Source organism: Syzygium oleosum, unplaced genomic scaffold, assembly GCF_021117445.2.
Source record: "Syzygium oleosum isolate NSW1041296 unplaced genomic scaffold, Sole_v2.1 Sole_v2.04, whole genome shotgun sequence".
Taxonomy (NCBI): Eukaryota; Viridiplantae; Streptophyta; class Magnoliopsida; order Myrtales; family Myrtaceae; genus Syzygium; species Syzygium oleosum.
The window spans coordinates 7,944,876-7,957,468 of NW_026607488.1; the positions used below are offsets into that span (position 1 = coordinate 7,944,876).

The following is a 12,593-nucleotide window of genomic DNA, read 5'->3' on the forward strand; positions in this document are numbered from 1 at the left end:
GATCGAGATCAACGAGTCACCCACCCCGAATTCGTGAGGAGGATTTGGTCTCTAGCTACTCTTCTTACCGAATCACCTTTCGTAGCATCCGATTGTTACCACAAAAAGTGATGCTTTTATTATGATTTCGATCGAAATCGAACTAATTGTTTTGTCTTTACCCATAATCATGCTTTTTATGTTAAGGATGGTTATGTCGTGGAGGCTTTTACAAATTGTATTCCGTCATGTAATTAAGGACACGAAACTTAAACTGATTTATAATAATAAAAAAAAGAAATCATTAGTGTCGGGCACTGCATCGGATTGTCAATGCCGACGGTCAACCTTAGTCGAGATAATTATTTGCTGCATCTCATGAACCACACTGCAGTCGCTATACTTAATGGGGAAATCGTCCAATCGGTCATATACTTATTGTAAGGATGTCAATTCAATTCTCAACATTGCAATTTTCTCAATTCAGTCCTAAATTTTTGCGCGAAATCTCAACGTAGTCATTCCAGCCAATTTCCTTGAAAATCGCTGATGTGGCAATGTGCCACGTAAGAAGGTTGGGGATAACTGGGCTGCCACGATAGCGATTTAAAGGGAAAGTTGACTGGAATGACTACATTGAAATTTCATGCGAAGGTTTAGGACTGAACTGACATATATATAATAGGTTTATTACTGATTGAGTAATTTTTCCCTGTATCTTGTACTTGAAAGATTGCAAGTGAGAAAGCAATAAAAACCCCAGGTTATGAGTCCAATTTTAAACTTTGCAAATTTGTTAATTTAATTCTAAATTTTTGCGTCAAATTTCATGAGGCTTTTTACGAAAGGGACGAATCAAAGCAACAAGGATTAGATTCAATTTGGGATGAGATCAAGATCAACGAGTCACCCCAATTCTCGAGGAGGATTTGGTCTAGCTACTCTTCTTACCGAATCACCTTTCGTAGCATCCGATTGTTACCACAAAAGTGATGCTTTATTATAAATTTTGATCGAAATTGAACTAATTATCTTGTCTTTACCCATAATCATGCTTTATGTTAAGGATAGCTATGTCGTGAAGGCTTTGTATGCCGTCATGTAATTAAGGGCATGAAACTTAAACTAATGTTTTATAAAAATAAGAAATTATTAGTGCCACATTGCATCGGGTACCGACAATCGACCTTAGTTGAGATAATTATTAGCGGCATCTCATGAACCACGCCGCAGTCACTGTACTTATCGGGGCTATTGTCCAATCGGTCTTAAACTTATTGTAGGGATGTCGATTCAATCCTAAATTTTGTAATTTGTCAATTTGGTCACAAACCTTTGCATGAAATTTTAAATGTAGTCATTCCGATCAATTTTTACTGAAAATCGCCGACGTAACGGTATGCCACGTAAGACAACTGGCGATAATCGGACCGCCATGTTAACGATTTAAAGAGAAAATTGATCGAAACGATTACATTAAAATTTTATGCAAAAATTTAGGACTGAATTGATATTTGTATAATAAGTTTAGCATGCTAACACGCTAAGTGATGTAAGCGTTATCTACAAGGCTCCGACATATGGGTCCAATCACGTCTTTTAAGTGTCGTCCAAACTTATGCCTCGTTCAAGTACTCATTAGGGTTTCCAAGTCAATTGACCGATTTACTTCCAAACTTTGTTCACATTGCTTATTAGTGGTGGTCTGGTCTAATCGGTGTCCTTGATTTTAGACACCACTTTGACCACACCTAAAGTCGTGCACTAGTAATGCACCCGATACCGCGTACTTATCGTCCATGAACATTGTAAACCTTTGCAAAAACCACTAGTAAAACTATGGACTCGCCTTATCTAATGATCGCGCTTGCGTTCGGGGAAGGAATTACTGAAATGCCTTATCGGGATAGGGTCTCAGAGGGACAGATACTTACGGCTCTCGCAGAACACGGCATCGGTGTCCATTTAAATCGAAGTTTTGGAAGAGGAATAAAAAGATTAGTTGCACTTAGGTGGTCATATACATAGTTAAAGCCGGAGTTGAGAGAAAGTTCGCTCCTATGCTCGCCACGTGACAGTCAACTTTACCTTGGTTAGTGTCACGCAGCATAATTTAATGGTGCTATAGGGCCCATATTCGAGCAATTATCATTAATTTAGTGATTTGTCATCCTCAAACGTCTATCACTTATTCAATTTAAGTGAAAATTTAAAAAATGTGTGAGAACAAAGTATCTTCAAAAGTATTCTTAATGTATCCGACAAAAATTAGTCAATTGAAAATACTTTCATTATTGCTAATAATTTATGTCAAATTATTTTCGTGGACGATGAAAATATTTTTCGTCCATTTATTTTTGTAAAATATACAAGCAATTATTTTAAGAAATTATTTTTTAAATTATTTTTTTTCGTGAAATAAATGGAGCCTTATATTTTATTAGTTTTATATTTTTGTTTTCAAATGAACTTTGTATTTAATATAGCTTTCATTGCTGTACTCTTTTTTGGCCGAATTTCATCATTGCACTCTAAAAACTCACTTTTTTTAAAAAAAAAATTTTTGTTTTACGTTGCTTAGGAAACATAACATCATAACGTCTTTTCTACCTGAATCTTAAGCATCTTCAAAATTATGACATTCTTCTAGAAAAAGTGTAAATATCACTATCGAATAAGGTTGACATCTTATCTTATATCACACATACTATTTTATCGGTATTTTTCGCGCAAAGCCCGGGCTAAATAACTAATTTAAGCAGATAAATCAGAATCATACTCCGAATCATGCATCCTTGAAAAAAGTAGAATAAAAATAGTTTTTTTTTGGGATGCCACGGATCCTATTCCTGGCATGTTAAGGCGTGTTTTGAATAAATTAAACTACGGTAAACTTAGTGGATCAAAGTACATCTTGTAAAGATTGGTATTAAATAAAATAAAAAATGTTAGGGTTAGGTCAAGAAACATCGAGCTTCATCTTGTTTTGGCAGTGAATAAAGTGGGATGGGATGCAAAGAGTGGGAGGCGACTAAGGTCTGTCTTTGGATCTGATTTTATATCCCAAACTATATTATAGATGAAATAAAATTGGAGAAGCTGCAAAGGCCACGCTAGGTCAACGGAAATGTACACGATCACGTAAGTAGATCTTATGGCATCCATACTAGATCCTATAGATAATGGTTGCGATCGATCTGGTCCACAACCCTGTTTATTACTTCAGCCGGCCTACATCTAATCAATCAATATTGAGAACGAAAAGATCGATTGCATCGATATGATACATTTCATGCGCGTCCAACCAGAACGACCTTTGGATCGAGGGTAATCGATGGCCAAGGATCCTCTCCTAAGAATCGGGAGGTGAAGGTTTCGATTCTGGCCTCTTGCAGTTTGCCCTACAGGGCGATGCGCGCGAGAGTGACGATGCTGCTATAATCTCGCCTTCGAGTGCCGAGTTGGAGTCTATCCTCTCATACTCACGTCGGACTTAACTGAGCGCAGCAACAAGGAACCTGCTGCACCCCCATGGAGTTTACTGGCCATAATCAGTGCTGGTAAGGTTTGAACTCTTCGCACACTCTGCTCATATTCGAATCCCACTACTAATAGGCCCTCTTAGTAGGTGATCTATATATCCACTATAAGACCTAGGCTTGTGGTATGGTACAGGGTAATTTCTCCTCCTAAACTTTCGTTTACCCAAAAAAACAGGAAAAAAGAGAGACTATTGGTTCTGACAGCCTAAGTTTTGTTGATTATAATAAACGCTGTGCTGAAGGGATGATTAGTTTGAACTTGACTTTATAAAGGATTTTTAACCTGTGAATAGTAACTTTTCTCTAGCCAAGGTCTAATTTTCATGATGCAACAGCCAACCACAGTTCATCATATATATGTAGGAGTTGGATAGCTCATTCTCAAGTTTGAGTCATCTATTTCTCATCAATAAGTGATCCATGTACTCACAACAGGAAATCTCCAAGTTATTCTGAAGATCACGGTAAACATTCTGATAGTTCAATGACTAGGAACAGATCCTGCCGAATCACGACCTATCAAGCGCCATCTTCGTTGCACTAAAGGAAACCAACCATGAATTATTCTCTGTCATCCTTTCTTGAAAACATGTTTCGCGAGAATAAATTTCCGAAACTCTAGTATAGGACCTAAAAGTATTGCGATCTCCCGACATCGTCACCAATATCCATACCATGCATTTTCCCCGAGTGTACTTTCTGAAAAGAACTAGTAAACAACTGGTGCTGAATGTACGGAATAAAAGAGAACTCCATCCAGAAGCACAATCATTGATTCAAGAAACTAGATAAGGAAAGAAGGAAATGTAGGAAGCTGAGCATACCCAGTTCCTTTTTTATGTCGCAATGCGAAGGAACAGTAACTTTTTCCCTCGTAAATCAATGTAGACTGAGAATATTCACATAATAAGTCGTCTGACTTAACTAAATGTACTGCTCCAAAGCAAGCCATTCACGTAGAGAAAAATTTCTGCATCCCTTCTTGCTGATCGTTAGGGTTGCGGCTGTCGATGAAGCTCCCTAACACAGCATCATACAGAGCAATTAAGTACTAAGAGGAAAACAGCAGCTTATGATGATCAGCAATCAGCAACAAAATAAGCTTGAAATCATGAGTTCATGCAAAGTACGATCCAGAGAAAACAATTGAAAAACTGTGTGAGGCAGCGAGGGTGGTGATAATCTGTCCCTGTTGTAACATTAGCACAAATGATGTTACAGTTTCAAGTATGAAGGATCCGAGATACTTAAAAGTCACTCTCTTTTTTAATCCGCATAATCATAAACAATGGCAGCAGATGAAAACAGCAATAACACAAAGCATGTCAGTTTAATCAGCTATTCAAACCGAATAAAACTGATTCCACATGGAGAGTAATAGAACACTTGGATTTCATTGACAGTTGGAATTGCCGTAACAATCTGCTGTCCTGTTACAACTTCATAGTCGCACATCAATTATTTCATTAGCTAATCACCTAAAATGTTCAAACTAAGATTTATCAGTGGCAGAGGTATGCACCGCCAATCTAGGTCATGCCACTGCTGGCAGGTAAGTAGCTACTACAGTGAATATGTCCAATGCACCATGCCATCTCAGATTCTCAGTAGACACCCATTGGTTGATGTATCAAATTAAACAGAGAAAGCCGGCCAGGTGTGTGTTGTGGAGATGGCAATACTAAAAGGATGACAGTATAGAAACTACTTTCAGCTTTCCCTCATCTGCACTCTTGTTTTAAAACCCAACACTTTACGTCCCGAGATTTCAAAAGAACCTACAATTTAGACCTTGGAGTCTAAGAAAAATAAATGTGTAAAGAAGAATTAAAGAATTTTTTCTGCAAAACCTTAGGTGCAAAGTACGGTTTTGAAAGTAGCAAATGCAAAGTGTAGGTTTTGGAACTAGACGATACAAAGTGTAATTTAGGAGAAACTTGAGGATGATTGATGTTAATTACCTACTCTTAGAGGACTGAAAAGTGAATCCAAGGAATAAAAAAATTGAAGCCTGATAATCTAAAAGTGTAAACAACCCAAAAATACATTGTCTTTGGAATTTACCCTCAAAAGCATAAAGTCAACGGTAGACGAAAGCATGAGGTGACAATCAACCCATCCCGACGTTATACATTTCAGTCTCCTTTGGGACCACTTCTCAACACATCCTTCAATGATCCTCACAAACCACTGAGCTCAGATTCGATGATTTAATTCCTAGCTTTTAAAAACGTCCACGAGCAATTTTGATGAATAGCCTAAAGGAAGATATCTTTGTTTGTGGAATTTCTGATATTTAAGCAAGGCCCACTCTACCAAAAGCAGGCATTTCTATTCCTAGCTTTTAGAAGAATTAAGCTGATATTGCCAACACAACATCAAATCTATCCAAGAAACATCATTCAACTGGTAAGACCGAGATCAATACAAAGAACTGCAGCAACTAGCCGATCAAAACAGGTCTTTCTTTATCAAACAAATTTAATTTCACAGGTTAGAAGCTGCCATGATGTAAAAGGAGGCATGACACTTGCATATAATTCATCCATATATTGCTCAATTACATATAATTTGGTGCCATCTGGCATCTGTCGATCACTATCTTTGGATAGAGATTGAAGCATGAAATCTACGGCTTGTAATGTAGCAAAGAGATCCCGGCATTTTAGCATCCAAGGTTGCGTTCTTGTAGTAGTGTAAATTTATCAATTAACAACATAGAAACAAAAGGGCCACCAGGCAGTGACAATAGGATATGTTGTGGGATAGGATTTTCAGGGGTTCAAAACCCCAAAAAAGCAACAATGCGCACGTGCGCACGCAGAGAGAGAGAGAGAGAGAGGGGGGATATTAATGCAAGAAAAGAAGAAAACACAGAAACATGAGGGCTTTTCGAGTCTGAAGACATGAAACACTAATGCAGCAACTGAATTGCCTATTTTGTCAATCCGGTGGTAAAAGACACACCCTCCATGGATACTCTTAAGTAAGAATCCTCTCAAAAAAATCCTATTTTAGCATTTCCTCATACAGGGTAAACCCAAGTATCTAAAGTCCTCAACAAGACCATATGAAGAGATCTTTCAAATCTTTATATCAAGCAAATTCATGATTATTCATCTCCAAAAATAGGGGACACTATCATTCCACAATGGCATAGACATCCGTTAGCAAATTTGCCTCATAAGAAACAAACACCTAATAGTCTAGAGTAAGAATCGATACTATAATATTTTATACTGAAGAATCTTCCTAAGCAATAGATTCAGAAGCTGAGCTCTAGAGAGTCACTGGACAGATATTAATGTTTCAGAATACATTTCAATCAAGTTCAATTATCCCAAAATCCATCGAGGAACACTATTTATAATTGACAACGACAGACACATAACGATACAAATTTATGCATAAAACAATGCAGTGCTAGCCAAAATTTTTGCCAGTAATAGTTTTCAGCACATAATTAACAGACAGTGTCGGCGTATACAGCCTTCAACTTGATGGCTCGTGGCATAGGAATACAATTACCGAAACAGAAACACATCCCACCAAGCAAGGAATTCAGAGCAAGTCTCAACTGGGGGGTTTGAAAGTGGAAGGCTGCGGGACCGTCAAGGGACCGCGCTTCGAATCCTTATCGTCCAAGAGCCTCTGAAGTGTCTTGTTCTTACAGTGCTGCCTATCAAAATGCTTCACCTACATTTCCACAAAAACCAATGACAACAACATCAATACAAACCACCAAAACGAAACAAGCGTAAACAAAATCACAGCAACAATCTAGCGAACAGATTTGAACTCCCAATTCACATACCCAAGAAGCTCGACATCGATTTTCGTACTCGACCCTCGATTTTTTACACTCTGTAGGGTACAACAATCCGACGGAGCCGATCTCCGTCGGCTTCTTGCTCGATTCCTTCTCCAGGCACGCGTAGAAAGCGTCGCGAGCCTGCCCAGAAGAACGTAATCACGTCGTGCCTCAGTATTCCAATTCGCCATTCAAGAGCAAATCACGCATTACATGAAGGAGGCTCATCTCTACATGATCAAGAAACGAGAGAGAGAGAAAGAAGAAGGTGACCTTGTAGCAAGATTCGCGAGCTTTGGAGAGGACGTCGGTGTGGACTGTATCTGGGTTTCTTTCTGCGTCGGTTTCTGCAACAGCAGCCATGGCTGCAACGACGCTGGCGACGCCACCCGAGGCTTCCCCTTCCCCGCTTCGAACGATTCACTTCGGCTTCGGCTGCAGATTCTGATGGACTCCGTGAGAGAGAGAGAGAGAGAGAGAGAGAGAGACTGACTTGGATCTTGGGCTCGCCATTGATCCAGTCCAGTAAGCAGAAACCACAACAAATTCATCATCCCACCTGATCTGTTGGGCCCAAAAGAAATGATCACTGCCCCATCTCCATAGACGAATCAAACACGAATCTTGTGATTTGGTGAAAGTTCTCAAAAAAAAAAAATCGACAACTTTCAATCTATTCATAAATCTAATCCCGTGGCCCGTCCCAAATTGACATGGGATTTCCACGTTGATAACAAATCCACATAAGCATGGTGACATGGAATATGATCTCCAAAAATGAAATCATTCTAGGGTATAAAAATTAGACATGAGTAACAGCGAATTTTGGACAAAGGGCCAATGGAGGCAGATTTAGGACTAGAGTAAAAATTGGTGATTTTCCTCTTAGACCAAAAAAAAAAAAAAGAATTGGGGTAGATATGGGGCCGGACCTAAAATTTGAGGTTTCTTTAGACAAAAAAAAAAGTCGGGAGCTATTTGGGACTGGATCTAAAGTTTGGGGTTTTTCCTATGACAAAAAAAAGTTCGGGACAAAATTGGGCTAGACCTTAAGTTTGGGGTTTTTCAGGGAACCGGCCCAGAATTGTCGACAAGCATCTTTCGTAGCATTCGACAAGTTTCGATCAGCTGCTCGTGTCAAAAGTAGTTTATCAGAAGATCATATTCATCATCGTGATCAAGCACGAGATGCAGGCCCCGGCAAGCCAAGAAGAAGCCCAGTCCTTCGACCTTAACTTGCTCGAAAACTAATGTTCGACCGTGCGTCTCGGCCCAAGCATCTCTCTCGAATTGAGAGGTCTTCAGCCTTCGTGGGGGCGAGCTTTGCTGCAGATACACACACGAACGAGCTAAGCGATCGGGGTTGTTCTCACCGTTTTTTGAGAAGTAAGTATTCAATATATCTTGACAAGATAGCAGTGCAAGCTATAAGCAAGAGACATTCATTTCGATCGTTCTCGATATGTACCATGATCGACCCCCCATGCGGTCGGGCTTATCGGTTAAAAAAACTTATTAGTGTGTGGATTAGGCGCACGACACAAGTTCGATTCCCTCGCGATTCCATGTTTCTTTCGCTCGACGGGGGCTTGGGCTCGAGTCTTACTCGGTCCATGAGGTTCGCGAGGCGGTTCACCGGCCGGGAATTCACCCTACACGAGGCGAGATTCCTCGCCGGTCGATAACAGTACGTATCACGACCACCTTCGGTCCCTAAACTAAACCAATTGGTTATCTACTCTCATGCGCCTTCCTTCTTCGAACCTTTTGGTATGTATTGCTCCCTAACTGTAGATCAGATCCACCGGACGAGAAACTCAATTCCGCACTGCTGCCTTCCTACATGTCAAGGTGAATGAATGAACAATACAGCCTCGAAAATGCTTGCTGAAAATCCAAGAAAGAAGGTCCATTTTCCCACGTAGTTCGTCGGTCAAACCAACACTATTCAAGGAGATCCCGATACATCACATAATCGAGAGCGAAGATCGAACCAAGCGTAAGTTTGGCGGTCGAAATCGAAAGCAAAGACATTCATGGTTGTTTCTTGATTTGAGGCTTCACCTACACAAGCCAGATTAGACCATTAAGCATTTCTTGGTACATCAATAAACACTAGAAAACGACACTAATCAACGAAGGTTGTGGCTTTGGATGGCCCGTGGTTTTGTCATCAGCCTCCTGCCTGTAAAAGATTCCGCAGTGCAATGAGCATTTCCTTCTTCTTCCCTCAGCACAATGATTGATCAAGCTGAATCTTAGTTAAAATAACGCAAATTATTCAGCATTATAGAGCGAGGTTGGACACCTGGTCATAGCATAGCAGTGCCTTGTAGTTGGGGACTGATCATCAATAATTATAGAGCGATCCATTTCATTGGAATGCCATGATTAGCTTATTTTAACTCGAAAATTTATAATTGGGTCTAATTGAAAGGTACCCAAAAAAAAGTTATGTCCTTAATAATAATTCACTTCAACAGCTCAGGTGCCTCTAGCCTCCCCCACATAGGCACTGACTACTGAGAAAGGAAGGAAGGAAGAGGTGCATGTTCCCATCTTTTCGAGTAAACTTTCAATTTCTTATTTTATTTCGTAGGTACTAAGCGATGTAACCTATCATATTATAATGTTTGTTAAATGCCAGAGTTAGTATGGTCGGTGTACGAGGTTGCTTTCCAATGTAATTAGCTGGGAATTAGACATGCTCCTGCGCACTAGTATTGGACTGATTGATAAAAACTAATTTAGTTTTGACATTAGGTGCAGTGTAGGTACTGTTATTAGATACCAATTGTCGCACTCCCATGTCTCTTTATATGTATGGTTCGTCCGCATGTAATTCGAACTTGGGAAGGTCCTATGTGGCTGGGGTCTGTTTATAATACAAAAAACGGAGGGAGGAAATAAGTATTATCTACACACTCGTTTCACTAGATCGTGCCGTTTACAATGCTAATTAATAATTTGTCGCATCTTATTGGGTTCTATTGTGACTTCTCGAGCCCCACAATTAAATTAGGGAGGCATTGTCAAAAGATTCATAAGTCAACACTCACCCTCGAATATCACCACTTTGTATGATTACGCATGTACTCCTCCATCATCAAGGCATTGACTTAGATGGCAAGAGAGCTTGCTCCTATCTTCGCGGTCGTGAATTCACGTCTTGTCAAGAGCACTCCAAAACTAAAATCCTAAATGCACTATGCCAACACTCGGGATTGTCCGAGAAGGTGGATATATCAAGATGAGCGAAAGCTGGCCTGACAAGAGCAATATACTTTATATACTTGACAAGTATGTTTCTTGTCCATTGCCCTTATTAGATAGGATTAGTAGTGGTCGAAGCTCGATTCTTGGCGTTCCATCTTTCTTATTGCTCGACTCGATAATCGGTTTCCACGAAACAAGCTCATAAAAAACAATAACCAATTACGAGGAAACTCCACTAAATATATCGAGCTAGTTCTATCGGGATAGATCATCTTATTAAACGGTACGATGGACCACAACATGGCATCCGAATAACAAATTTTAACCAATCTATCTTGATACACTCTGGCTCATCCTTTGAAGTTTCTTCGAGATGCTCTCAAATTTTATTCCGTCAAGGCGTACCTAGATATACCTTAGTCTCAGCTCAATCATCAGAAAAGACGCATCAAATCAGTGGACCTTCACAATTACTACTCAAAATAACGTGTCCCAATCGCAACAGCGGGACAATTCACAAGGTTCAATCATAAATTAATGTGAGTTGCATTATCGTATTTCTTTTGGTGGTAGGCCAGCGGACAAGAACCTAATTCAGAATAAGAATAAAAATAAGAAGCGTCTTCGAGCACATTCGTGCTGGCTGATGTCACGGAAGGAGCTGTGCGACATTTTCCTGTGTCGCGATACGGGAATCAAATTAAGATTACGTGGGGTCACATTTTCTTTTTGTCCCCGTGCCCAATAGATTCCTCTGGTCGTGATTAGCTTAGGCTTCTTAATCTCTGATTAATTGGTGCGGTAATGGAGATTGTATCTGGGGATCTTCCGAGCATGAGAGGACACTTAACAGCAATTGATCTTTTGCTTTGATTCTCTCAATCGATGATTACTCTTCGAGCACTGAGTAGGCTGAGGGACTCGGCTTTCTATCGCCTCCAAGTTCTTGTAGATTGTGTGCAATAGGAATTAGCAAATTGCATCCTCACAAATTCATATCTCAAATTTAGGAAAAAAAAAAAACCAGAAAATCCATGCCAAGGCAAAGGATTGAAGTAAACACATCAATAAAAGAAATGGTTAATATCATCAAAAGCTCCAAACTAGTAAATCTGTGACAAATTTATCTCAAACTAAATTTTTTATCATAAAAAACCCCAAACCGATACACTTGTAATAAATTTACCTTCCGATAGTTTCCGTTAAATTTTACCGTCAAATTTCTGAGTTAGATGACACGTGACAGTTAGCGGGTTTACCAGTTTGGAGTTTTACCCTCTATTTGTCACATGTATATCAGTTTGTGATTCTTTTTTTTTGTATTAATCCAATTTAACGGAAGGTAAATTTATCACAAACATATCAGTTTGAGGTTTTTGATGGTCAAAAAATTAGATTTTTTAGGTAAATTTATCATAAATGTACTAATTTGAGATTTTTCGTGATCAAAAAATTAATTTAAAATAAATTTATCACGTATAGACTGATTTGGAATTTTCGTGATAGGAACCCTAAAAGAAAACCCACGACACCTTCCGCCTAACAAGATGAAAATGGAAGTGGGGACAAACGAAGCCAGAAGGCAAATGTCCATTTGATGAGAGGGAGGGAGGGAGGAGTGTCACATTTGCAGGCTTTGGTGCAGCAGGGAGTCGCAGGGGAAGAGGACAATCATCGAGAAAAGCGCAGCGACAGCCAAAGAAGGAGACGATCGCTTTCTGCTGGTCTCAATAATTCACAGTATTCCCCCGCCCCCACCCCCCAAGCTCGCTGAAAGCCACACACACACTCTTGGTTCGTAGACGATGAGCCTTTTTCCCCCCCTTCCCTTGTTGGGGTCTGCAATACTGCGTTGTGACGTATGGTGTGCCCATCCTGTGGACATAGGATTTTTAGGGTTTATTGCATGAATCGAGGAAATTATCCCCAAAACAATCTTTTGAATCAATAATCTTTTACTTGTGTTAATTAAATTATAAACTGTTTTATAATTTGATAATTGAGTTTGGAAGATCAATTTTGCCTGAAAATCGCTGGCCCGACCC

At 39.6% G+C, this 12,593-nt stretch overlaps 1 protein-coding gene across 3 annotated transcripts; it reads right to left on the bottom strand.

The window, feature by feature from the left end:
* Positions 1–4,372: 4,372 nt before the first annotated feature.
* Positions 4,373–7,796, bottom strand: LOC115685309 (cytochrome c oxidase subunit 6B-like protein new16). Of its 3 annotated transcripts, none has more exons than XM_030610348.2 (4): positions 7,606–7,796; positions 7,336–7,473; positions 7,100–7,217; positions 4,373–4,541 (listed from the first exon to the last, which is right to left on the bottom strand). In XM_030610348.2, exons 1-4 carry the CDS (start codon positions 7,693–7,695, stop codon positions 4,474–4,476), a joined length of 414 nt encoding a protein of 137 aa, XP_030466208.1. In that variant the 5' UTR covers positions 7,696–7,796; the 3' UTR covers positions 4,373–4,473. The 3 variants fall into 3 exon arrangements, with proteins under 3 accessions (XP_030466208.1, XP_030466209.1, XP_056167067.1); XM_030610349.2 differs by having other exon boundaries at positions 7,050–7,217; positions 7,606–7,792; XM_056311092.1 differs by lacking the exon at positions 4,373–4,541 and having other exon boundaries at positions 6,821–7,217; positions 7,606–7,792.
* Between the last annotated feature and the right edge of the window lie 4,797 nt (positions 7,797–12,593).